The sequence below is a fragment of the Podarcis liolepis genome (assembly GCF_965112155.1).
Source record: "Podarcis liolepis genome assembly, contig: HAP1_SCAFFOLD_38, whole genome shotgun sequence".
Lineage (NCBI taxonomy): Eukaryota > Metazoa > Chordata > Lepidosauria > Squamata > Lacertidae > Podarcis > Podarcis liolepis.
In genome coordinates, this window is record NW_028148749.1 from 60,597 (window position 1) to 88,242 (window position 27,646).

General features: G+C 45.6%; 1 protein-coding gene across 1 annotated transcript in view; it reads right to left on the reverse strand.

Moving 5' to 3' along the window:
- The window catches only part of LOC310699066 (protein FAM184B-like), a 77,600-nt gene that overhangs the window by 15,255 nt on the left and 34,699 nt on the right, over positions 1 to 27,646 (reverse strand). The window contains exons 3-11 of the mRNA XM_083520670.1: positions 24,479 to 24,614; positions 23,701 to 23,837; positions 20,566 to 20,766; positions 14,106 to 14,216; positions 12,762 to 12,863; positions 3,173 to 3,285; positions 2,923 to 3,052; positions 1,436 to 1,648; positions 133 to 286 (exon numbers count right to left, since the gene is read on the reverse strand). Coding sequence (XP_083376796.1) covers positions 133 to 286; positions 1,436 to 1,648; positions 2,923 to 3,052; positions 3,173 to 3,285; positions 12,762 to 12,863; positions 14,106 to 14,216; positions 20,566 to 20,766; positions 23,701 to 23,837; positions 24,479 to 24,614 — 1,297 coding nt within the window. The remainder of the gene's footprint in view (positions 1 to 132; positions 287 to 1,435; positions 1,649 to 2,922; positions 3,053 to 3,172; positions 3,286 to 12,761; positions 12,864 to 14,105; positions 14,217 to 20,565; positions 20,767 to 23,700; positions 23,838 to 24,478; positions 24,615 to 27,646) is intronic.

Below are 27,646 nucleotides of genomic sequence, written 5' to 3' on the forward strand. Positions count from 1 at the left end.
TGGGCAGGTTTCATTAGTTAAGTCCATTAACTAATGAGTAAAACTCAGTTGAATACAACCCAAGGGAAACAATCGAGTGAATAATTGTCAAGTCCCCTAGTCATTACTAAAGTGACTTGTTTAATGTTGTACCTATCAGCAGTGACTGTGGCTTCTGTATCCTCTCAAGTTTGCTCTCCAACTCTTCTCTCGCCTTCTCTTCCAATGCCTGCATTTCCAGGCTGTGTGTCTGCTGTTGGATATTGAAGCCGTCATTATATTTCTGCTTCCAGGACTCCTCTGCTTCCTGCAAACATGGAAAAATTCAAGCCTTTAAACTCCTGTTGTAAGTGGAAGTGTTGACTGATCATGGGTTTTTAGTGATAGAATGTTTAAATTCAAACTCTGTTGGCTCAATCCTTTTGGTTCTCAAGTTTACCCAAATAACCCAAGTCTATTCTAGTTTACTCTTCTGTAACAGTTGTGGATTTCTGTTTTCAGATTTGGAGAGAGTCAGATGGATTTGATTTGATGCCATTGATTTAATCCTGAGTTGCTGAGAGAGGATTTGCTTCACAGACCTCTCTTTTAACTGTGGTTAAGATCAGACCCAACCGTTCTGCACTAACCTTCTCTTGCACTGGTTAGTTAGGAGGAGATTGGTCTGGAGAAACCAGGAAAGATCAATAAGGCAGCAGTCCTCCATCCATTTACTTAAGAGCAAGCCCCAGTGATTTCCACAGCATTGAGAGTAGACATGTAAAGGAATATACTGTAAACCATCCAAATCTCTCAGAGCCAAATTCTTTTATGTTTGTCGCTTGCTTTCATGTCCATCTCTATTCAAAAACACAACTGCCATGCCCAGAAGCTGGGGAACATTTATCTGCTGTGACTTTGATCCTCAAATGGTTAAGGCTCGGAATAAAAGAAAAAAACTGTATTTTCGCTCTGTAAGATGTACTTTTTCCCTCCTAAAAAGTAAGGGGAAATGTGTGTGCGTCTTATGGAGCGAATGAAGGCCGCACGGCTATCCCAGAAGGCAGAACAGTGAGAGGGATCACTGCGCAGCGCTCCCTCTTGCTGTTTTAGCTTCTGGCTTAGCCCCTCTGTCCCTTCCCCCACCTTCCGGAAAAGCCCCCAAGAGCCACACTCCCTTTCACGAGCCGCGCGGAGCGTGTGTGCGGCTCTTGAGGGCTTTTCCCTGAGGAGGGAGAAGGGAACCCATCAGTGACGGGCTGCCCTTCTCCCTCCTGGGGGAAAAGTCCCCAAGAGCCGCACACACGCTCCACGTGGCTCGTGAAAGGGAGCGATGAGCAGAGCCGGGGATGCAGACAGGCTCTGCTCTGTGCTCCCTTTAAAGAATATTTTTTTCCTTGCATTCCTCCTCTAAAAACTAGGTGCGTCTTATGGAGTGAAAAATATGGTAAATCAGCACTGCCAGTACAAATCTAACCTCAAGCTCTTGATTTTTGCTTTTCTCCAGGAGATTTATGGCTCTTTGGTGAGACACCTCCAGCTGCACTTTAATATCTTGGCTTTGCTTAATGGTGTCCTGAAGATCTTGCAGAAGCTTTTCTCTCTCCTTGCTGGACAGTAGCTCCTGTTCTTCGAGGGCTTCCCTGAAAGCATTTGCTTGCTGCTCTAAAGCTTCCTTCAGCTGCGCAACCTTCAAATCCAACAAGACACAGTCATTAACCACAGCAGTTACCTCCCATCACAAGCCCGTTCAAAGAACAACTTGTTCAAAAGAAAATATCCTTTATTATTCTTTGAAAATGTATTCTCAGGTAAGCTAGGCTTACTTGCTTCTACCAATCTTAAAAGGTAAAGGGACCCCTGACCATTAGGTCAGGTCGTGGCTGACTCTGGGGTTGCAGCGCTCATCTCGCTTTACTGGCCGAGGGAGCCGGCGTACAGCTTCCGGGTCATGTGGCCAGCATGACTAAGCCGCTTCTGGCGAACCAGAGCAGCGCACATAAACGCCGTTTACCTTCCCGCCAGAGCGGTACCTATTTATCTACTTGCACTTTGACGTGCTTTCAAACTGCTAGGTTAGCAGGAGCAGGGACCGAGCAATGGGAGCTCACCCCGTCGCGGGGATTCGAACTGCCGACCTTCCGACTGGCAAGCCCTAGGCTCTGTGGTTTAGACCATAGTGCCACCCGCATTACATGACTTACATGACTTTAATTCATGACTTTAATTCAATGTAACCTATAGCTGACTTCAGGCCAATGAAAACTAGCTGCTTGGAAGAAATTATTCTTGGTCACTGGGATTGCACAGCGTGTTGCCCCAGTTGATGTCTGGGTCAAAAAGCAGTTTTAAGAAATAATGTTTTTTTACTGTCATTCCTATGCTCCCAATGAAGTATTCTGATGAAAGCCAGCTAAGCTTTATTTATAGCATCTAAATTCTCCGTTCTTATGCCTATCTGTGTTTTCAAACTTCCTGAACTCCAATAAAACACATCCCCTTTTCCATCTGTGTTCAACTCTCCACATAGCAATGAAAGTTTCTCTCCATGAGCAAAACAGATCTCTGCTTAAAGCACCCTCTCGTAGCCAAAATGGAGAGGTGCCTGCCACATTCTTATGCTCCATGGATCCTGCCTATTCTACAAGGAGCTTGGGGCAATGTATTAAATCTTATTTCATTTTTGTCCTAGCAAAAGCTCTAGAGGTAAGTTCATCTGAAAGCTGATGAGTCATCACTTGCAGCTGATCTCAGATCTGACAAGGGTCTTTCTTTAACTTGTAGAGGCAGACTTCTATGTGTGACACAATTATAGCACGGCTGAAGGCACAGGGCTTTCGGTCCCATGGCTGAGGTTTACTGTCATTTCTATATGCACTGGGCTGAGTTTTACATATGCAGCTGGCCTGCTGTTCAAAGGAATGCATTTGTCATGAAATAGCAATACAGAATTCGCCACTGTACTTGAGCTTGCAATTCTGTCTTTTGGTAGTACCATTCCTCTTGCAAAGCTTGTATTTCTTTGGCCTTCTCCTTCTGGAAACCGGCAACGGTATGCCTGACTTCTCTTTTTGGTGCACCTCCAGAGTCCAACCTTGAAGAAAGAGTATTTGTTGCATTACGAAAAGAATACCAGTATCTTCCGACACAATAATTACCAGACTTGAAGTATACAGTCTTTAGGGTGGATCAGAACTCCCACCCCACTAAATACCTTGACTTCTCTTCATTTTTGGCACCAGAAGGTGCTGCTGGCTGTTCTCTGCCTTTTGCTCTCTCTTTATGTTGTTTGGCGATGTCTTTCTGTTTTACAAATGCGTCCTGCGGCTAAACAATAAATGCCAAGATAAAGCTTCAGTTAGGATGCTATCGTACATACTAAGCCTTCTCTCCCAAGTTTTTCAAATGCAGTATAATAAATCGTGTGTCCCCCATTACTACACACCCTCCCCGCATTACCATTTTCCCTCTCAGAATGTATGTGGGGAGGGGGAATATTCTGAAAGTACTAGGTTGACGTTTCAAAGGCAGTGTGGCCAGTTAATAATAAATAATAATAATAATAATAATAATAATAATAATAATAATAATAATAATTTATTTATATCCCGCCCTCCCCAGCCAAAGCCGGGCTCAGAGCGGCTAACAACAATAAAAGTAGCACAGCATTCTAAAATCAATTCATTTTAAAATCAATTCAAAATCAAATTGATGGCAACCATTGGGCTAGAGTTCTGTGAGGATTACCGAAGGAGGGAGTCAGACTGTGCCTTGGTCAAAGGCCTGGTGGAACAGCTCCGTCTTGCAGGCCCTGCGGAAAGATGTCAAGTCCCGCAGGGCCCTAGTCTCTTGTGACAGAGCGTTCCACCAGATTGGGGCCACGGCCAAAAAAGCCCTGGCTCTGGTTGAGGCCAGCCTAACCTCCCTGTGGCCCGGGCTCTCTAAGATGTTTTCATTTGAAGACCGTAAGGTCCTCCATGGGACACACCAGGAGAGGCGGTCCCGTAGGTACGAGGGTCCTAGGCCGTATATGGAAATGGAAGTGCCACTTTTCCCCAGCCTACTGCTGTTGCTGACTGTCAATCCCTTTCCACCCACTTGCCTCAACTTTGTGACATGCGGAAGCTTTTTGCCACACCCCTTTGATCAGTTTTAGGGGTGGTGGGGAAGAAATCAGTGCAGCCCTTTGAGCATAAATACCTCAGGGTTCTGCCGTATGAGTCTCCATGGCACAGTTCTCCAAGACTTTCTTTGGTCTGCATTCCCCTCTCCCTGACACCCCACAGACCAGAATAAAAATGACCGCAACCATCTGACTTGTCAGACACACATGGGTTGACAGAATCAAATGCGGTTTCCTTAATTTAGTCAGGCACATAGCCAAATATTTAGCTTAAAATTACACTGGAAAGAGGTAGGGGAATCATGAACACAAACTAAACACGTAAGTCATCTGAGCCAACATTATCCATCCAATTTCAACCGTCTCGTTGAAAACTATTTTCATTTTTGTTGGGCTGGAGAGACTCACGGATACTTTCACTCGGCGCTATTTTTCTAGAAAAAGAGGTGCCAGAACTCACCACAAATGCTTCCCTTGTTCTCTTATAATGGCAATGGTGCCCACCTGAGAAGTGCCAGAAATGAGTTCCAGCTTTGAAAAGCCCTGCTTTTACTATGGTATCCATGCCCAGGATACCAAATCACTTATCACAGGAGACAGAATGGGAAGCCCCAGAGACGTGCTTCTTAAGACTTCGGCGAATGTCCCGTCAAGTCAATCTGTAAGCTCAGGGAAGCTATCCAACCCAACTGAGCAAATTTCAGGCAGCCATCTGTTGACATACCCTTTTCAGACCACGGACCCATCTTTCTCCAGTACAGACATCACAGGACCACACTCAATTTTGATGCCCTTAAGTAAGTTGATGTCAGGATCAGGGCAGAGGAGGAGGAGTGGTGAAGACTGCCTCCCCATCCTGACCCTTTGGGTGGGGGCAGGGAGAGGGAGAGGAAGACAGTATAGTGTTATGTACTGAGTTGAATAGGATCCAAAACGCAGCAGTCTGATTGGTCCTAGAACAATAGGATCCAGAATGCAGCAGTCTGATTGGTCCACAGGAGCCACCCAGTCCAGCTCCAGGTGGAAGTGAATCCACAACCTGACAGGAGAATCCAGGAATTAGCCAATCACGTGGGGCCCATTGTGTAAATAATGTATATAAATCAGATATTCTGGGGAAACTTCCATTCCTCCTCACCACTATGAGCTGTATAAAGAGCATGAAATCCACTCTCGACTCCGAGTACAGTGGTACCTCGGGTTACATATGCTTCAGGTTACATATGCTTCAGGTTACAGACTCCGCTAACCCAGAAACAGTACCTCGGGTTAAGAACTTTGCTTCAGGATGAGAACAGAAATCATGCTTCAGCGGTGCAGCAGCAGCAGGAGGCCCCATTAGCTAAAGTGGTGCTTCAGGTTAAAAACAGTTTCAGGTTAAGAACAGACCTCCAGAACGAATTAAGTACTTAACCCGAGGTACCACTGTATATTTCATATGGATTTACAACAGTGGTTTGTGGGAGGTTACAGCTCAGAGGCAGATAAGGGGGAAAGTTGGGAAATAATGGGAGAGGAGGAGCAGGCAGAGCTGGAATTGGAGCTGGCGGACACGTTGTCACTAGAAAGCGCCCCAGACCCACCATCTCCCAGAACCCGGCGAGCCTTAAAAGTAAAGAGCTTGATGACAAAGGGCACTTAGTGGCACCCGTAGAGGATATGACGATGAGAAATGAGGGGTTGGAGATTCACTCAGGACAACGCCATTATCCCAGAGGCTGGGTTCTATAGCTTCTCCCTGTAAAGCTTGAAATAAAAAAGGACCGCAATAAACTTTTCCTTGTCTTTAGACTTCCCTGGGCAACCAGCCGGAACCCGCTGACAGCACCATGACATTCTATATTGGTATGCTATTACCATAAAACTTTTATTCACTTGTTCATAAATATTATAATTGCAACAGCAGTGAGATTGTTGCCAGACTTCCATAGCAAACATATTACTATTGGTCTTGGCTAAATTTCCCAGACTAAGCAAGGTTATCCAAGCCACTGTGATTTATTTATTTATTTGAAAACTTATAACCTGCTGTTTCATAAAATACAAGAAGGAGGCTTACAGCAATAAAACCAGTCTGTAAATATCCATAAAATATAATTTAATACACCAATAAAACATTCTCATTTGGACATCTCCAGTAGTCTGAGGGTACTCCTGGATCTATCACTGTTGACTGAGGCTCAGGTGGGCTTGAAGTGCCTCCGACCAACTTTCAGTTGCTAAGACAGTGATGGCCATTCTTGGGCTGTGAGAGCTTGCCTACTGCGGTCCTGAAACTGATAATCTCAAAACTGGATTTCTGCAACGTGGATCTTCTCTTGGGCTTAATCTGGCAGCTGCAGCCAAATGCAGCAACCAGGATCTTGACCAGGGCACCCCACCAATACCAGAGAACACCTCAGCTGTGGGAGCTGCATTGGCTGACAATATGCTACCATGGACAGTTCAAGTTTCTGGGTTCAGCATTTAAAGCCCTAATCAACTTGGGATCAACTAAAGGTAAAGGGACCCCTGACCATTAGGTCCAGTCGTGGCCGACTCTGGGGTTGTGGCACTCATCTCGCTTTATTGGCCCAGGGAGCCGGCGTACAGCTTCCGGGTCATATGGCCAGCATGACTAAGCCGCTTCTGACGAACCAGAGCAGCACACAGAAATGCCGTTTACCTTCCCGCCGGAGTGGTACGTCTTTATCTACTTGCACTTCATGCTTTTGAACTGCTAGGTTGGCAGGAGCAGGGAGCTCACCCCGTCATGGGGATTCGAACCACCGACCTTCTGATCGGCAAGTCCTAGGCCCTGTGGTTTAACGCACAGCGCCATCCCTGCCTGGCATTTTCTTCTTCTTCCCCTGTTTGGAGCCACTGTGCAAAAGGCGATATAGAAATAAGCTGTAAAGCAATGGAACAAATCAAGAAAAGGAAAGATGGGATTTCCTTTTCACCGGCAGTCCCAATTCTGATCACGCAAGAGAAAAACAAACAAATCCAGAGAGGCAGGGTGCTTATTTCCTTTCAAAATTAGCCTAGAAAGCTGCTGATAGTTGTTACCCTCCTCTGTTTGTGTAGGTGTGAAGCACATAAATGTTAATGCACCCCCTGGGTGCCTCTCCTCCTCCTGAGCTCTGATAATGAAGTGAGCGGAAGTTGCACAGAATAACTTTAAAGCAAAATGTTAGGGATTAACAGTTCACATTTCCCTCGTTTAAAGGGGGGAAAGCTTTCATCTCAGATCCTGCAAATAAAACATTTATGGAGAATACTAAGCATCTGAACTCCAGTTGTGCTTTTGTAGGTTAAGAAGGTACCAGGGGAGGAATCAATGATTGAAAATACTCTGAATGCCAACAGAAAGATCAAATTAGCTGGGTACAAATTAATTGAGCAAGCTCAGCTAAGCCTGGAGGCAGGCAGTGTTAGAGAAATAGCTGCTTGTGGTGCGTTTACTCATTTCACTTTTGTCTCTAGTAAACTGGCTTTGCAGGTTTTTATATGGTTTCAAAAACTTGCAAAGTGCGTTTGACCAGAGGTCTCTGCTTAAAAAGCAGAGACGTCACCTTGCCAACAAAGGTCTGTATAGTTAAAGCTATGGTTTTCCCAGTGGTGAGGTATGGAAGTGAGAGCTGGACCATAAAGAAGGCTGATAGCCGAAGAATGGATGCTTTTGAATTATGGTGCTGGAAGAGACTCTTGAGAGTCCCATGGACTGCAAGAAGATCAAACCTATCCATTCTGAAGGAAATCAGCCCTGAGTGCTCACTGGAAAGACAGATCCTGAAGCTGAGGCTCCAATACTTTGGCCAACTCACGAGAAGAGAAGACTCCCTGGAAAAGACCCTGATGTTGGGAAAGATGGAGGGCATAAGGAGAAGGGGACGACAGAGGACGAGATGGTGGGACAGTGTTCTGGAAGCTACCAGCATGAGTCTGACCAAACTGCGGGAGGCAGTGGAAGACAGGAGTGCCTGGCGTGCTCTGGTCCATGGGGTCACGAAGAGTTGGACACAACTAAACGACTAAACAACAACAACAATAGAGGGCCAACACAAACATGTGTGTCTGTGTCTCTGTGTGTCTGAGCTGGGCAGGAAATATCTGTCTGGTGGACCACTGTCTACCTGTGCCTCTTCCCCGGAAAAGGGAAACCACTTTGTCAAGAGCCCCCTCTTACATTGAACTGCGTGTGAAAATTATGAGTGACAGTTCATTGTGACAACACAATGTTAGCTGGAAACTTGGATTTGTGAAAACAGGCAGTGGGAGCTGCTGTTAACAGCCTAATTTACTTGTTCATCGGCACCCAGTTTGCCAGTTAGCTTTCAGCTTTGCTGACTTTGTTATGCCATTAAAGAGGCACAAGACATTTTGCTACCTGAGGTGGAACAGCAAATGCCCTTCACACAAGTCATGGAGCACAATACTTAAGGCCAACAATGTTATCCTGGCATCTGCAGCCTAGTATTTCTGAAGCACCTCTCTCTCCCCCTGGCCATAAAAATACAATACTAAATTAAGCAACTGACAACTTTCTGCTCTTTCATGATGCACAAGATCAGCTGCCAGAGGAGGCATGTGAAGAATGGCTTCTGTTGATGACCTTAGGGTGATCCATTAGGTCTCAAGTGTGTAGGGTTTTTATAGGTCAGAACCAGCACCCAGAACTGGATTTGGAAATAATCTGGAAGTCAGTGCAGATGAGAAAGGCCCTTTCTTGTTCCTCTGCCTTGCAATAGTTAAAAGTGATTTATCCTGAAATGTTGCTGCGCCTGATGTTGTTGTGAGCTACTTTAAGCATGGTTTGCCAAAGAGGCATTACAGTGGTACCTCTAGATATGAACAGGATCCATTCTGGAGCCCCGTTTGCTTCTAGAGGTAAACGTAACTAGCGACGGCATGTTTGCGCACGCACGCGTCACTTTTCGCTGCTTCTGCACATGCGCGTGATGTCATTTTGAGCGTCTGCGCATGCGCAAGCGGCGAAACCCGGAAGTAATGCGCTCCGTCACTTCCGGGTTGCCGAGGAGCGCAACTCGAATGCGCTCAACTCGAAGCATATTTAACCCGAGGTATGACTGTACAACTTAGCTGGAACTGTAAACTCTTATTCCACCTTTTCTCCTCCCCACAGTGAGTTTCCCCAACACTTATTAGAATAATGGAACTTCTTTTGGAAAGTTGTATTGTATTAAGCAAGTATCTGGCAAAAAATCAGCAAGAGTGACTGGGTATTTTAAAAATGACCTGAATTATAACAACTTTAGCTGTAACATTTTTGTCTATTCCACATAGGCTGAATTTGGTGTTGGGCCAAAACGCGCCTTACGCAGGCAAAGAAGTTATTTTTAGTTTACAGTTGTGTCCAAGTTAGAACTGCATTGCTGAGAGCAACTCGGACGAAAAAGAAGAAGAAGAAGAAGAAGAAGAAGAAGAAGAAGAAGAAGAAGAAGAAGAAGAGTTTGGATTTGATATCCCTCCTTTCACTCCCCTTCAGGAGTCTCAAAGCGGCTAACATTCTCCTTTCCCTTCCTCCCCCACAACAAACACTCTGTGAGGTGAGTGGAGCTGAGAGACTTCACAGAAGTGTGACTGGCCCAAGGTCACCCAGCAGCTGCATGTGGAGGAGCGGAGACGCGAACCCGGTTTCCCAGATTACGAGACTACCGCTCTTAACCACTACACCACACTGGCTCTCTAAAGCCTGTTCCATTTCACTGCTCTCAGCTGGGAGTCGCACTGTCAGCAAAACACACACTTTCCTATATGCTCTGTAGTGGCCCTTCCAGTTATGACATTTGAAAGAATGGCAAATTCTTCATTGCTTATGCTGTTCTCTCTCATAACTTGCTTTCGGGTTGTGGTGCCAAGAAGCTATGGCTTCCCGTAGAAATGACACTAACAATGCAAACAATGCTAGACAGCATCTTAAAAAGCAGAGACATCACCTTGCCAACAAAGGTCCGTATAGTTAAAGCTATGGTTTTCCCAGTAGTGATGTATGGAAGTGAGAGCTGGACCATAAAGAAGGCTGATCGCCGAAGAATTGATGCTTTTGAATTATGGTGCTGGAGGAGACTCTTGAGAGTCCCATGGACTGCAAGAAGATCAAACCGATCCATTCTGAAGGAAATCAGCCCTGAGTGCTCACTGCAAGGACAGATCCTGAAGCTGAGGCTCCAAGACTTTGGCCACCTCATGAGAAGAGAAGACTCCCTGGAAAAGACCCTGATGTTGGGAAAGATTGAAGGCACAAGGAGAAGGGGACGACAGAGGACGAGATGGTTGGACAGTATTCTCGAAGCTACCAGCATGAGTTTGACCAAACTGTGGGAGGCAGTGGGAGACAGGAGTGCCTGGCATGCTCTGGTCCATGGGGTCACGAAGAGTCGGACATGACTAAACGACTAAACAGCAACAAATGCAAACTGTGCTTTTCCAAAGGCAAATATTTCAATCTAATGGCTCTAACAGGATGTGATGAAAGGCAACAATCTGATCAGCCACGTCTGTAGGCACTGCTAGGTCTCCCAGAGACAACTTCTTTCTCCTCAAGGAGCTTCCACACAGCAGTTTACTGCTGATTCGTGGCTGCTCACACACACAAGAGTCACCCAATGTCTGCATGACATTGTCCTCATCAAAATGCCATTCCATATTATTTCCTCACTTCTTCAATGGTTACGGTTTCTGCAGAAACCCAGAAGGTAAAAACAATGATGGAAATGGCACATTTGGATTAAACGGGAGGGGGCAGAGAATATGAGATGGCATTTTCATGAAGATGTCATCAGCTAGAATAGATGCTGCACAATACTTTAATGCACGATAAATACCAAGTCCACAATAAATGCCATGTGGAGAACCTAAGGTTGCCAGGATACAACCTGAAGATCAGTTCTACCACTTTGAACTAAATCACTTTAAAACCTGGAACCATAGATGTTAGAATTCCTGCTCCATGACTGCAGTCATGGGATTGTTGTCTTTCACATGACAGTATATGTTTTGACTCCACAGAGTGGGAAGTGATGGAGACAGGATGCTTGTGTTACTGTGTTCCATTAAGTGGGACTATTGTCCTTTGTTCTTTTCCTCTTTGCTGTCTGATGCTAGAGAGAGAGAGAGCCATGTTGCAGTGCTCCGTGTGTGTTTATATGTAAATAAAGTAGATTAGCCAAAATGCTGAGTTGCTGAGGTCTGTTATGCAAGTTGTGCAAACTCTGCAGATCCCTAAGTGTGCCAGTGTCAGTTGGCATCGGTCGCTGTGATGTTTGGGCTGAAGAAAGCTTTTGAAGCTCCTGAACGAAAGACCAGGAGGGAGGGAACATGCCAGTCATTATCAGCTCCATCTGGTACACAGGCTGAGACCCTACCTGCCTGCGGACTGTCTCGCCAGAGTGGTGCATGCTCTGGTTATCTCCTGCTTGGACTACTGCAATGCGCTCTATGTGGGGCTACCTTTGAAGGTGACCCGGAAACTACAACTAGTAGACCACTGACTGGGAGTGGGAGCGGCTGCTGAGACCATATAACACCGGTCTTGAAAGACCTACATTGGCTCCCAGTACGTTTCCGAGCACAGTTCAAAGTGTTGGTGCTGACCTTTAAAGCCCTAAATCTCCTTGGTCCAGACGCTGAAGGAGCGTCTCCACCCCCATCATCCAGCCCAGACACTGAGGTCCAGCGCCGAGGGTGGGCCTTCTGGTGGTTCCCTCACTACGAGAAGCCAAGTTACAGGGAACCAGGCAGAGGGCCTTCTTGGTAGTGGCACCCGCCCTGTGGAACGCCCTCCCACCAGATGTCAAAGAGAAGAACAACTACCAGACTTTTAGAAGACATCTGAAGGCAGCCCTGTTTAGGGAAGTTTTTAATGGTTGATTTTTTATTGTATTTTTAATATTTCGTTGGAAGCCGCCCAGAGTGGCTGGGGAAACCTAGCCCGATGGACGGGGTATAAATAATACATTTATTATTATTATTTATTATTATTATTATTATTATTATTATTATTATTATTATTATTATTATTCTCTGCCAGGGTCCTACTCGAGTGTAGGCTGAACTCCTGACAATAGGTGCAGAGCCTTATTTAGCAGTTTGTTATTGATAAAGCAAGACTCCTAAGCTCCAGCCTGGCAATGAAATGGTGCTGATAAATGAAATGGTGCTGATAAATGAAATGGTGCTGATAAGTACGATCCAACCAGATTAAAACTACCTATCTTCCTTTGCTTTCTGAATAGCAGTGTTATTTCACACACACAACAAGAGAAGTCATTAATCACAGCTTCTCCCTCCCTTGCGAAAGGAAACAGAAGCTGACATTTAATTATCCCAAGAGGGTACTCAGGTGACAATAATCCCCTTGTTGGAATCAACAGGAATGCGGGGAAAAACAGGTTGTACTTGCAAACAATAAACCTGTAATTGAAGTTGCCATAGACTTTATAAAATTAATGTGTGAGTGACGATTATGCGAGAATCTTTGCCATAGTAAGAGCACCGCAGGCTAGTGTATTGCCAAATTCGTGCTGTGTGGAACCTCCATTTTGATTCCTATTAATTACAGAAAGCAATACTGTGGAAATGCTAACAGGCTCTAGTATGGAAGCAATTTAGGTTACAAATATGAAGTCAGAAAAAGCTGGCTTGGCCCTTTAATGACCAACAAATGTCCACCCCTTACCTCCTGTTGCCGCTCATGAGTTTTTCTGGCATGGGATTTAAGAAATTCTGCATATTTGGGGATGTCTCGGTTTTGCCTGATGAAATTCTCTAGCCTTAAAACCTAAATTAGCAAAATAAAAAAGGCACATAACATGGGGAACATACACTGGTGCAACATCTGCTTATTTGATATATTCCTAATTGTTCCAGATGAGGCCAGTTCACCTCTCATTATGAGCAGGCCCAGCCTGCAGAGGATGCTTTTTATAGTGGAATCCTAACCATATCTACTCAGAAGTAATGCCTACTGATTTTAATGGGGCTTAAAAAGTAAAGGTAAAGGGACCCCTGACCATTAGGTCCAGTTGTGGCTGACTCTGGGGTTGCGGCACTCATCTCGCTTCATTGGCCGAGGGAGCCGGTGTACAGCTTCCGTGTCATGTGGCCAGCATGACTAAGCCGCTTCTGGCGAACCAGAGCAGCGCACGGAAACGCCGTTTACCTTCCTGCCAGAGTGGTACCTATTCATCTACTTGCACTTTGATGTGCTTTTGAACTGCTAGGTTGGCAGGAGCAGGGACAGAGCAACGGGAGCTGACCCCATCGCGGGGATTCGAACCGCTGACCTTCTGATCGGCAAGTCCTAGGGTCTGTGGTTTAACCCACAGCGCCACCCTTTTAATGGGGCTTACTGCCAGCTAAATAGGACTGCAGCCTGAAATAATGAATATACACATTAGGTGTGAAGCCAAAATTTGGGCTGGTAAAAGCATACCCTTCTGTCCCCTTGTTGCCCAGTCAATAAACCATGGGAGAATCTCCCATTATCTCTCCTCCCCATCTTCTCCCTGGTGCACACTGTGTTTGTGTCAAGGCTTGGCTGCCACAAGAAGAAAACAATATAAAATTTGACTTTTGCATGGAATTCACGTATGATTGGCTGAGAATTGGTGACAAATGCAGTTCATTTTCCTGGATTGTTCTCCAACCTTCATGGGAGATAAACAGTCAGAGTTTGGTACCTCTGATCATTTTAATAGCAAGAAATAAAACCTCCCAGCCATAAAGTTTTAAAATATACTGGGCAGATGATGCCTTGGAGAGAGCAAACCATTATTCTCTGGATCATATACTGCACAGAGTTGCTGGTGCTATTACAGAACCAACTCATTCTATAAATGAGGATCCTATTTAAATGATGATCAGCATAGTCATTTTTTCAGGCTGTAGTTTCAGGCTATAGTCTTGTGAAGTCCTTCTTGAAGAATAAGTTGAAGCTTATGAATCCCATCAAGAGTTTTTCAGGTAGGAAGTAAAACTAAAATGGCTTGCATGATCACAGATGGATTTATGCTTTACACACCTCCAGAGAACAGTCTTCCAGCTTTCCATTTATTGCTTCTTTTTCCTTTTGTAGCTGTCTTATATCATTCTCGTATTTCTTTTTTAATTCCTCTATCTGTATCTGAGCCTCCTAAAATTGAAAAATCAAGCGATTGTCATATTTGAGCACTATACAGCAAAACAATGCGTAGAGGCACAGGGAGAAATATTTAACATGTAAAACACACACTCAAAACAGATACACCGAACCCAAAGGAACGAATAACACTTTTCTCATTTCTCAAATCTGGCATGTGGGAGAACATTAAAAGTATCTGAAATATCCCCATCTTCGCAAGAACACTCAGTCTTCTCAAAAGTGTGTGTGCATTAAGGGACTTTGGTGGGGTGGCTATATTTTTAGATTTTTGTGTGTGGCTGCCACCTACCACTCCAAGAATGCCGCTGGGAATGATGCTATACCATGACTTCCCAATGCTAAGAAATAACCTTGAATAAATTAAATAAAATCAGCTGCTGCTGCAGTAAAAACTGACAGGTTTGGGAGAAGGCTAGGCCAGGTAGTTTAGGAGCAGCTGCATTCTTGGGAACAAATTTCTCAACTTAAGGATATTAGTACACTCCCACTTTCACATTCTACAGCATTTCATAAAGGTAAAGTTAAAGGGACCCCTGACCATTAGGTCCAGTCATGGCTGACTCTGGGGTTGCGGCTCTCATCTTGCATTATTGGCCAAGGGAGCCGGCATACAGCTTCCAGGTCATGTGGCCAGCATGACTAAGCCGCTTCTGGCGAACCAGATCAGCACATGGAAACGCCATTTACCTTCCCGCCGGAGCGGTACCTATTTATCTACTTGCACTTTGATGTGCTTTTGAACTGCTAGGTTGGCAGGAGCAGGGACTGAGCAACGGGAGCTCACCCCTTGGCGGGGATTCGAACCGCCAACCTTCTGATCGGCAAGTCCTAGGCTCTGTGGTTTAACCCACAGCGCCACAGCATTTCATAGTGTTGCATTTAATAAGATTGCAATCCCTCTTACTAGGGAGCAAACCCCACTGAACTTGCTGGGACTTACATCTGAGTAAACACGCATAAGATTTAGATTTCTCTAGACAAGCCATCAAAAAAGAAGAAAATGAGAAATGCACCAGAACCGTTTTCTCTGAATCATTCAGCTCCCACCCACCCCGCCCCAAGTAAATCCATTCATACATAGATGAGTATAATTAGGCTTGCCAAGTTGCAACTTCAAATAGAAGCCTGTACTTTTAACAGGGCAGACTGGTATGTTCTGTAGAAGTGCCCATGGCATAGCATTTGATCTGTAGAAAAAGAAAACTCAAGGTTCAAGTCTGGCTGAAAACCAGGCCACCTTCTGGTTTGGAAGTCAATTCCTTTATTCTTCTATCTGTGAGAGTTCTTCACACTTTCCCAGTGTGACACAAAAAACCAGTATACCTGAAGGAGCGTCTCCACCCCCATCCTTCAGCCTGGACACTGAGGTCCAGCTCTGAGGACCTTCTGGCGGTTCCCTCCCCATGAGAAGAAGTTACAGGGCCTTCTTGGTGGTGGCGCCCACCCTGTGGAACGCCCTCCCACCAGACATCAAGGAAATAAACAACTACCAGGCTTTTAGAAGACATCTGAAGGCAGCCCTGTTTAGGGAAGTCTTTAATGTTTGATGGTTTATTGTGTTTTTAATATTCTGTTGGGAGCCGCCCAGAGTGGCTGGGGAAACTATTATTATTATTATTATTAATCATCATCATCCAGTCATTCAAGAGTTAATAGGAAGTTCTCCTGCATAAGGTTTCACTGAACTGAGCTGAGCAGAGCTGAGCACGAGGTGTGTGAAAGTGCTAGAAAGGCAGGCACACCTGCCCCCTTCCTTCCCATGTGATGCTCACTGCTTGTCCTAAACTCCGATTTTCTGGGCATACTGCTAAGATGTGTATAATACCCAAAGCCAACAAGTATCATAAAGGTAAAGGTAAAGGGACCCCTGACCATTAGGTCCAGTCGTGACTGACTCTGGAGTTGCAGTGCTCATCTCGCTTTATTGGCCAAGGGAGCTGGCGTACAGCTTCCGGGTCATGTGGCCAGCATGACTAAGCTGCTTCTGGTGAACCAGAGCAGTGCACGGAAACACCATTTACCTTCCCCACCGGAGTGGTACCTATTTATCTACTTGCACTTTGACATGCTTTCCAACTGCTAGGTTGGCAGGAGCTGGGACCGAGCAACGGGAGCTCACCCCGTCGTGGGGATTCGAACTGCCAACCTTCTGTTCAGCAAGTCCTAGGCTCTGTGGTTTAACCCACAGCGCCACCCGCGTCCCAAACAAGTATCATGCTACCACACAAATCAGTTATTTAAACTTCTGAGCCCTGAGCTGAATGCCTAGCTCACAGGGTCCACTGGGAAGCTGCAAAAGCTGAGTGCTCATTTACAGTGGAAAGATCTGAATGTTCATCTTGTATGAATTGCCTTAGGATATCCCTATTTAGCATACTAGTGAACTTACTCTTCCTTACTTGAACCAACTTGCTGACGGAATACAATATTTCAGCCTGATCTTGAAAGACTATGAATTGGGGAGGGAAGCAGGGAGTGCCGATGACAAGGGCTTCGTCCCTAGTGGAGACCAATAAATTTCAAAGCAGAGGAGCTTAAGATGATTCAGCGCAACCAAGCAAGGCTCTAAGACGTACTGAGTAGAAGCAATAAAAAGGAGAGCCGTAACAGCCGCAAAGGGAATAAGTGATGAGGAAATTTAGATTTAATCTGAGGATAGCTGCAGTAAGCAACATTTCAAAGTAAGAAATGGGTTTCTTCCCCTAAAAAAACAAAGGTTCCTATTCCGCTAGAAATAATTTGCTCTTCACGTTCCTGGATAAAACACAATAATTCTTATACATAAAACTACCAGGGCTAGAAAACAAAAAACAACAACTATCGATGTCTCCAATATCTGAAGCCGAGATTAGGAAAACAATCTCAAATATGGCAAATGGTAAAACACCTGGGCTAGACTGCTTTCCAGTGGAATGGTATAAAACATATTATCTAAGTGACAGGAGATCAATATATCAGTTATATGATGAGATCTTTAGAGAAGGAATCAGCTCAGCACTATTTAACCAGGCTTATATTACTGTTATTCCAAAGCCTGGCAAGGACCTAACGCAATGTGCCAACAATCGCCCAATTTCTTTGATAAACATTGATACAAAAATCTTAACAACGATATTGGTGAATAGACTGCAAAGAGCAAGATCAACTATTGTTAAAAATGACCAAACAGGGTTTATAAAGATGAGACAAGCTGCAGATAACACCAGACTGGTAGTGGATTTGATACATTTAAACAGGAAAGGTGAAGATTTAGCTATATAGTGGTACCTCTGGTTGCGAACGGGATCCGATCCGGAGGCCCGTTCGCAACATGAAAAGAGTGCAACCTGAAGTGCCGTATCTGCGCGATTTGGCGCTTATGCGCATAGCATGATTTAGCGCTTATGCGCATACGCGAGTGGTGAAACCAGGAAGTAACCCTTTCCGCTACTTCCGGGTCGCCGCGGGATGTAACCTGAAAGAACGTAACATGAAGCAAAAGTAACATGAGGTATGACTGTACCAGGGGTAGGCAAACTAAGGCCCAGGGGCCGGATACAGCCCAATCGCCTTCTCAATCCGGCCTGTGGACGGTCCGGGAATCAGCGTGTTTTTACGTGAGTAGAATGTGTGCTTTTATTTAAAATGCATCTCTGGGTTATTTGTGGGGCATAGGAATTCGTTCATTTCCCCCCCTCCAAAATATAGTCCAGCCCCCCATAAGGTTTGATGGACGGTGGACCAGCCCACAGCTGAAAAAGGTTGCTGACCCCCGAGCTATACTGTCTCTAGATACGCAGGGAGTAGGCAGGAGCAGACAGCAAAACAGCCCAGATGTCATTTGCTCAATTGCCTGAAAAACATAGGCTGCTGAGAAACAGCCTACCTGAATTTCCAAGGTCATGTGCCTAATAGTCCCATCAGTTGACAAGATAGCTCTGTTGTGGAGTGTGGTGCGGATAATGCCAAGGCTGCAGCTTTGATCCCCATAAGGGACATATTCCTGCATTGCAGGGAGTTGGACTAGATCAGGCATAGGCAAACTCGGCCCTCCAGATGTTTTGGGACTACAATTCCCATCATCCCTGACCACTGGTCCTGTTAGCTAGGGATGATGGGAGTTGTAGTCCTGAAACATCTGAAGGTCCGAGTTTGCCTGTGCCTGGACTAGATGATCCTCAGGGTTCGTTCCAACTCTACAATTCTATGACTCTAGTCAACAAACCACAAACACCCAACAGAAGCCAGAAAGACACAGCCAAGGGAAAAACCCCAAAAGCCAGATATCAGTACAAGTTTGTAAAAAAACAAAAACAAAAACCCTATGGCATGTAAGACCATTATAGACTCTTGAGACAAATCCACAGCTGGACTTGTGGTAGGGCAGACTTTGATTAATGGCTGCTCTCTGTTCCAACGCACGTGAAAGCAGAATACTGACACTTCCCTCTGTGTGATTAATTTCTGTAGCCAGCGGGTGCTGGAGGAAGCCAATGGCACACTGCAAACTCCTACCTACAGCGTTTCTGCATGAACGTTGGCGTTACCAGGGCAACCAGTTTGGAATAAGTGGAAAGAAAGTCGACCTGGCTGGCTGGGAGTGAATTATGGATATAGGCATCAGCTCACTTTGATCACAGTTTGCAGCTGGTTGGCCAGAGATTTCTGCACAGTTGGACAACAATCTTGCAGTGGCATATGTAGAGAGAGACCAGGGCTACAGTACTACTTTCCACTATAACTTATGTATCGTACATGTGTTGAACTCACAAACGAAAAGAAAAATGCCATTCCAATACAGAAAGCTCTACATCAGGTAAGACCAAGATTTCTAAATCCCCTCTGACAAAACCACCACCAGAATCAGTATTACTAGGTGGGAAAAGTTTCTGGATATAAACTGGGTTTGCCTGTTGGTGAAGCAAGAAGAGGGAGCTGACAAGGCAAATCTCTGTGAGGAGCACTAAAACAGCCCATCCAACACTCTGATTAATTTCATTTTCAATAATGATGATGATTTGTTAACCCCAGGGCACTCGGGCGGCTTCCAACATATATAAAAACGTAATAAAACATTAAACATTTAAAAACTTCCCTATACAATTGCTGCCTTCAGATGTCTTCTAAAGGTTGAATAGTTACTCATCTCTTTCCCAAGAACTAGGGGACACTTCTGGTGGGGAATATATTCAATTCTTCATGAGTTTCTACTCCTTCTTTTGGCTTGGTCTCCACGGCAGATGACAATAACAGATTTAAAGATTCAGGGCATGGGCCCCGCAGACAGAAATATGCATAGCATTTGTGTATGCTAAAATATAGACATATATAGATGCAAATTTAAAACTTAAATGTCACCAGCCAACTCATTTCCCATTCAAATCTCTCCAGACCAATTTTTCAATTACTTTGCATCCCTTTTCAGATCACCCCCAATTAGTTTCCCAGCAGATTTTTCTCCCAATCAATTACATTCCCCGCTGATTTCCCCTATTAATTACCCCCCAATAACCTCCAGGTGTCTTAAATTCACTTATTTCACCAAATAAACAGCATAACCCAGATCTTCTTTCAATTCAGGTCCTGTCCCGTCCCCCCCAATTATTATCTATCTGGAACCACTTAGGACACTCAAGCCAGGAAGGGGGCCTGTGAATTAGGGCAAGACATTTTGCCACCTGAGGCAAACCACAAAATGGGGTCCCCTCCTCTCCATAGAAGAGAAGTGAGTGAAGATCTACAACAGGAACAAGAGGGGAATAAATATATACATTGGGATCTTCTGCTCTGCTGTCTGAGGCAGTTGCCTCACCTTGCCCCATGCATGGGCCGGCCCTGGGGCAAGCCTCTCTTGCTGCTTATGCTGAAGAGGAAGGAGCTAAAGAACCTTTTGCCCCATCCAAGGGCAAGTCAGTGCTGCCCTTCCTCACTTCAAGATAGGATTCTTGTTTTGAAAAACGAGCTGCCAGCCAGGAGGATCATACCAGGCTTGAAAAAGCAAGGACCCTAAAACCTGTAGTTTGGAGCACACATTTGCAATCTGCATTGTTTGCGGCAGCGATTACATTAATCACTGCACTGTCATGACGAGAAGCACGGGCGAGCAACAGCAATGCCGGGAATACAAGGATCCTGTCAAGGGTAAGCTAACCTTCCTTCCTTCCTCTCTTGCAAAAGCTTTCATTTCATCGGAAAACATCAGCTCAGCTCCTTTTTTTAAAAAAGAAAAACACAGCAATAAAATCCTCGTTGTGATTTAAAGCTCCCTGTCTAGTAAGAACAATTTAAATGATGTCACCATGACTAAAGAGATTTAAAGGAACAGATGAATCACAGCGCACTATTAATAGAACAATCCCACCTTGTGCAGTTTTTTTCTCTCGGCGTCCATGGAGGCTTGGGCTGATTTGATTTCAAGGCTGTGCTTCTTCACAAGGTCTTCCAGACCTTTCACCAGCTGCGCTTTCAGACGAATCTTCTCCTCGCCCGGCTCGTGTCTGGCTTTGCGGAACTCTTCCCTCTGCTGCGGCTTAACGGCGTCTTTTTCCAAACCTGCCGTTACCTGGAGTGACAAGGGGCAGCCACATCAATTAAAGTGACCACAGAGAAAGGCAAAAGGGTTAACTCAAGGAATAAAGCAAATGCACACATATAAATGCAAACTATGCAGGTAAACATTTATCAACATAGGGGAGGCTACTGAAGACAGGCAATTAAATAAGAGACACTACAACTAAATCAAGAGGTCTTTCATTCTCTTTTAAAGCATACATTGGGGTGAGATTGGAATACAGTGGTACCTCGGGTTACATACGCTTCAGGTGATTACATATGCTTCAGGTTACAGACTCCACTAACCCAGAAATAGTACCTCGGGTTAAGAACTTTGCTTCAGGATGAGAACAGAAATTGTGGTCTGGCGGCGCAGCAGCAGCAGAAGGCCCCATTAGCTAAAGTGGTGCTTCAGGTTAAGAACAGTTTCAGGTTAAGAATGGACCTCCAGAACTGTACAGTGGTACCTTGGGGTAAGAACTTAATTTATTCTGGAGGTCCGTTCTTAACCTGAGGTACCACGTTAGCTAATGGGGCCTCCCGCTGCCGCCACACCGCTGCTGCACAATTTCTGTTCTCATCCTGAAGCAAAGTTCTTAACCCGAGGTACTATTTCTGGGCTAGCGGAGTCTGTAACCTGAAGCGTCCGTAACCTGCGGTACCACTGTATACAGATAGATCTCAGGGTGATTTGCAGGAGATTGCCAAGTGTTCCTGATTCCCAATTGTTTAACAATAGCAGCAAGAAAATCATTTCCACCACCTAAGTGAGGCTGCTGGAATGAAGGGAGCCAAGCAAGGATGGACCTGTGTTTGAAAGGACAGTGAGCTCAGCTTAGTTCTGGTACTGGCAAGCAATTCCCAGCTCTTTAACTCTAACTTTCACCCCCAAAACAGAAAAGCAGATCCAACAAGCTGGAATTCTGCACACCCCTAAACATCAACAGGGAGAACGTCTGCAGAAAGCTGGACTGTCACAAAGTAGACCAGCACCCTTGTCCCTGATGTGCTAGCACCCCACATGCAGTCTCGAAGCACTGGGAGTCTCGAGATGGAGATAATAATTTATAATAATAATAGTTTATTATTTATACCCCGCCCATCTGGCTGGGTTTCCCAGCCACTCTGGGCAGTTCCCAACACAATATTAAAACCACGATAAAACATCAAACATTAAAAATTTCCCTAAACAGGGTTGCCTTCAGATGTCTTCTAAAAGTCGGATAGTTGTTTATTTCCTTGAAATCTGATGGCAGGGAGTTCCACAGGGCGGGTGCCACTACCGAGAAGGCCCTGTAACTTCACTTCTCTCGGGGAGGGAACCGCCAGAAGGCCCTTGGAGCTAGACCTCAGTGTCCAGGCTGAACGATGGGAGTGGAGATGCTCCTTCAGGTATACGGAGCTGGACCTCAGATAATTCCAGCTAGAGTGTCAATACTTTACTCCTTAAACCATCATATTTAAACCATAGTGGCTTGCCAAAAGAGGGAGCCACTAGACCAGGGGAAGCCAACATCAATAACAAAATGGAGCCCAAGGGCATCAGAACATTCCAGAAGCACAGAAAGAACTTGGGCACTTCCAGGTGGTTGCTAATTTTGGATGGGATTCAGTCACATGCCAGCAAATTCATGTCTTGCAATTACGAGTTGGTTTGGAGATCTTGTGCCACAAACCCACTCCCGCCACTTTTTACAATGAGGAAAGTGGTAGGGAAATGTATTTAAAAGGTAAAGAAGAAGAAGAGTTTGGATTTGATATCCCGCTTTATCACTATCCAAAGGAGTCTCAAAGCAGCTAACATTCTCCTTTCCCTTCCTCCCCCACAACAAACACTCTGTGAGGTGAGTGAGGCTGAGAGACTTCAGAGAAGTGTGACTACGCCAAGGTCACCCAGCAGCTGCATGTGGAGGAGCGGAGTTGTGAACCCGGTTCCCCAGATTACGAGTCTACCGCTCTTAACCACTACACCAAAGGGACCCCTGACCCTTAGGTCCAGTCGTGGCTGACTCTGGGGTTACGGCGCTCATCTTGCTTAATTCACCGAGGGAGCCGGCGTACAGCTTCCGGGTCATGTGGCCAGCATGACTAAGCCACTTCTGACAAACCAGAGCAGCGCAGGGAAACGCCGTTTACCTTCCCACCGGAGCAGTACCTATTTATCTACTTGCACCTTGACGTGCTTTCGAACTTCTAGGTTGGCAGGAACAGGGACCGAGCAACGGGAGCTCACCCCGTCACGGGGATTCGAACCACCAACATTCTGATCGGCAAGTCCTAGGCTCTGTGGTTTAACCCACAGCGCCAGCCGCGTCCCACAAAATGTATTTACTTTATTTATTAAATTTGTATACCGATCTTCATCCAAAGGCCACAGGGTGGCTCACAACATTAAAATACAAAGTGAGAACACAAAACACGTAACAAATAAGCAAAAATGAACCAATAACCCCCATCCTACAAACACATTTGAAAGGCCATGGGTTGCTTAATCAGCCATCAGCCTAGATGTAGAGAAACACTTTTGCCTTGTGCCTGGAGATATGGAATGAGCAGGCAAGCCTCTTTAGACAGAAAACCTTCCTAGGGAGAGCATTCTGAAGGCAGCCCTGTTTAGGGAAGCTTTTAGTGTTTAACAGACCACGGTATTTTAATATTTTGTTGGAAGCTGCCCAGAGTGGCTGGGGAAACCCAACCAGATGGGCGGGGTATAAATAATAAATTCTTATTATTATTATTCCACATACAGGGAGCCACTGCAGAAAAGGCCCGTTCTTGTCATGAAGTGAAAAAGGGTTGTCAGGTCCTTTTGCAGACTAGCTGCAATGAACCATGATCAATTTACATGGAAATGGAAGGAATGGCTCCCGGTTAACTTAGTCTATCAAACCGCATCATCATATAGAACTTCATCTGCAAAAAGAGAAATGTGAAGGTTATGCACCTGAACGTCTCCACCGTCTTGCTTGCCTTGGCTCTGTTTGGTGGATGCTGCTTGCTGAAGGGGTAAGATCTGATTCTTCAGTTCCTCTGCTTCGCTCCTGGTCTTGCTTTGGGAATTCTGCACCGTTTCCATTGCTTCTGTGAATGCGAAAAATGCCGTGTGATGTGCTTATATTTTCATGAGCACGATGGATGAATGCATTTAAAAGAGTGTTGCATTCACATAGTTCATTAAGGGCTGTTGGTGTGAGACCTGTAAGGCGAGGCCAGTATTATTACAGTGGTGCCCCGCAAGACGAATGCCTCGCAAGACGGAAAACTCGCTAGACGAAAGAGTTTTCCATTTTGGAGGTGCTTTGCAAAACGAATTTCCTATGGGCTTGCTTCGCAAGACGACAATGTCTTGCGAGTTCCTGCGGGTTCCCCCCCCCCTTTTTCTAAGCTGCTAAGCCGCTTATCAGCTGATCCGATCAGCAGATAAGCCGCTAAAAGCCGCTAAAAGCCGCTAATAGCGCTAATCCGCTAATCCTTCAATGGGCTTGCTTCGCAAGACGAAAAAACCGCTAGACGAAGAGAATCACAGAACGGATTCTTTTCGTCTTGCGAGGCACCACTGTATTCTCATGTTGCAGTTGGGGCAGAAGCAGGGAGGGCAGTAGTATACATAACAAACCTACATATAAAATTCATAGCTGGGGTCATATTTGAACTGGGAATTTCCCAGATCACGTTCATAAATGTTCCGCTTCTGCATCTCCCTGCACGGAAGCAAGTCCTACCTGTTTTATGCAGCAGTTCATTTTCTTGCAACAGAAGCCTCTCTTTGGCAATAATCAGCTCCTCCTCCAGTGCTTTTGTGAGACTTTTTGCCTCCTTAGTCGTCTGATGAGCCTCCTTGAGCCGAATTTCCAGGTCCTGTAAATGCGCCACACAATTACAAACTTAAGACTGCTGTTTTTGCCTTTAAAAAAATAATTTCCATTATCTGGGAGCACCCCAGTTGTCAATGAATTTCTTTCCCTCTTGATAAGTACTGTCTGACCATGTGGAGATAAGAATGATTTGCAGTTTCTGTTCAGGGCAGCAGCCCAGAAATTTTCTCGTCTTGGAATATGGCGGGGGATTTGGTAGGAACTATTACCCTAATCAGGGATGCGGGTTAAACCACATAGCCTAGGGCTTGCCGATCAGAAGGTCGGTGGTTCGAATCCCCGCAACGGGGTGAGCTCCCATTGCTCGGTCCCTGCTCCTGCCAACCTAGCAGTTCAAAAGCATGAAGTGCAACTAGATAAATAGGTACCGCTTCAGCAGGAAGGTAAACAGCGTTTCCGTGCACTGCTCTGGTTCGCCAGAAGTGGCTTAGTCATGCTGGCCACATGACCCGGAAGCTGTACGTCGGCTCCCTCGGCCAATAAAGCGAGATGAGCGCCGCAACCCCAGAGTTGTCCGCAACTGGACCTAATGGTCAGGGGTCCCTTTACCTTTATTACCCTAATCAATTGTAAAAGGGCTTATGTGATGAGAGCAGGGATTTGCTCACAAGCTCCACCCTTTCAGTGCTTCAGTCCCACCACTCTCCACCTGCTGAAGAGTAATGGTCTGCAGGGAGGTGGGTGTGCAAAACCAGCTAAATTTTCACCAGCTAAATGGTGTGTTTCCCTGTGGGTGCTTGCTTGATCTGCACAAGTACTGTAGGATTTTCCCTTTAAAGGTGTGATGCATCCGACCTCTCTCACACACATTACAAGGAAGTATTGCAGATAGACAGGCAGGTGTGAAGGCTAATACGTTTAACATTCAGGTGCTCTTCTTATTTTTTAAGTGGCTTATAATTATTGGGATTACAGGAAGAGTAATGTGGGAACTTAACACTTTCCTCCATAGCTGCAGTCCAGGTAAAAGGTAAAGGTAAAGGCAAAGGCGACTATGGGCTTGCGGTGCTCATTGCACTTTCAGGCCACAGAGAGCTTTCCAGATTATGTGGCCAGCATCACTAAATTGCTTCTGGCACAACGGAACACCGTGACAGAAACCAGAGCACACGGAAAAGCCGTTTACCTTCCTGCCATAGTGGTACCTATTTATCTACTTGCACTGGTGTGATTTCAAACTGCTAGGTTGGCAGGAGCTGGGACAGAGCAATGGGAGCTCACTCCGTCGCGGGGATTCGAACTGCTGACCTTCTGATCGGCAAGCCCAAGAGGCTCACTGGTATAGACCACAGCGCCACCCGCATCCTTTACCTTTTACCAGGCAAAAACCCTCTACTGCAGTTGGTATTTGGTTTAGGGCAAAATCCGGCACAGACAGATTCCGTTCCAATGCTTTCTGGTGGTCCCCACTTCACAGCTGGTCACTTGGGAGCTATCAAAAACCAACATCATCTGTCTCTGTGTTTTAGCATCATGATAAGAAGTACGATAAGTAGAACACTTAGCGTCTGTAGAGCACTTTAGAGTGCTCCAAGGTGGTTTCCTGAAATTTTCTCAGCAAGCCTTACCATCTTTACAAGGTAGGCTGGTATCGTTATGCCTATTTTGCAGGGAAAGGTGCAAGGGTAATATGGCTTGCCAAAGCCACAGTGAATTTTAGGCAGATATGAGTTTTGAATCAGGGGTTTTCTAGCTGACACTCTTAGCCACTCAGTAGATCAGCTTAGCAATTAATAATAATTATTCATTTGCAACAAGAATGTGCCTTTCAGTTGCTTTTCTCTAACAACTTCATATTCACACGAAGGAAAACACATCCGGAAAATCGTGGAAATGTGTCAGTCCTCTCTATATAACTTTGCCTTAAGAATTAATTAATGATCAGACTGATGTTTCCCAAGAAACACCCCTTTCATTTCATCCTTTCATCCTACGTAAATTTCTGGGGGAACAAAATCTCATGGTACTGAAAGAAGTTTCTGCCAACCGAGAATTCTGCCCTAAGCAAAATAAGCTTTCATAAGAAATCAAAAGAAGCTTGCATGATAAATGTGTAAAGTATGTTCCTTTTGTTCGCATTGCCCACATTTTTTTCTGGAGAATGGCTGCTTTCTTTTGACACCCTGTGTTAGCTTGTGAGTTGGAATAAAATCGGAAATTTTAAGTTATTTCAGTTGTGTAGTGTTGTTTTCCACTATTGCAAAGCTAGCTGCTGGGACAGATCTTTCTAGCACAGTCAATTCTCTGCAAGATTTTTTAAATCAGTAACAAGTACATAAGGCACACTTTTCAAGGGGGGCAATGTGTGCTGTGTTTCCCCTGCCCCTGATCGTATAAAGCCTTCACTTGGCTAAATCGCAAATGCCTAAAGCAACGTGCTCATGTATAGACACAATTAACATGTGCGCAATTGTCAGAGTTGCTTCCAGATCCTAGCTCACAGAGGATCACGCTAGCCAGCGATCATTAAATAAAAGTCTTTATTGAGTTACAGTTTCCATTCTCAAGCTGCTGCGTGCAACTCTACGTCTTATGCTTAGATCGGCGAAGCTCCGTCTGAATCTCCGCCCCTTGTACACCAACTTAATATCCTAGCCCTGCTCCACCTTTTCCGCCTGACTGTTCTTCTCTGGGTCCCTCTGCCCCCCGGGGTCTCTTCCTTCCGGGATTCTTCTGACGCTGACCCCCCGGACCCTCCTGTCTCCTTGCGCCGGGCTTTAGGACCTGGCTCCCTTTCCGGGCTGCCTACTGCGCCACCTTCCTGTGCATTTGAACTTGGCGCGCGCGCCCAACCTTCCACCTTCCGTCTAACCGTCTCTTCACTCCCCGATGGAGGTGTGGCCACTCCTGACTCGTGCCCTCCCTCCTGTTGTGAGCTGCCAGCGCTTGATCCCTGGCGCCCTTCCTCTTCCCTGCTCTCTGGCGGTGACGCTGGTCCCGATTTCCAACTGCTCCCCTCTGAGTCCCCTCTGGCTCTATCTTCCTGGGGTGTCCCCCTAGTCTCCCCCCTTGCCC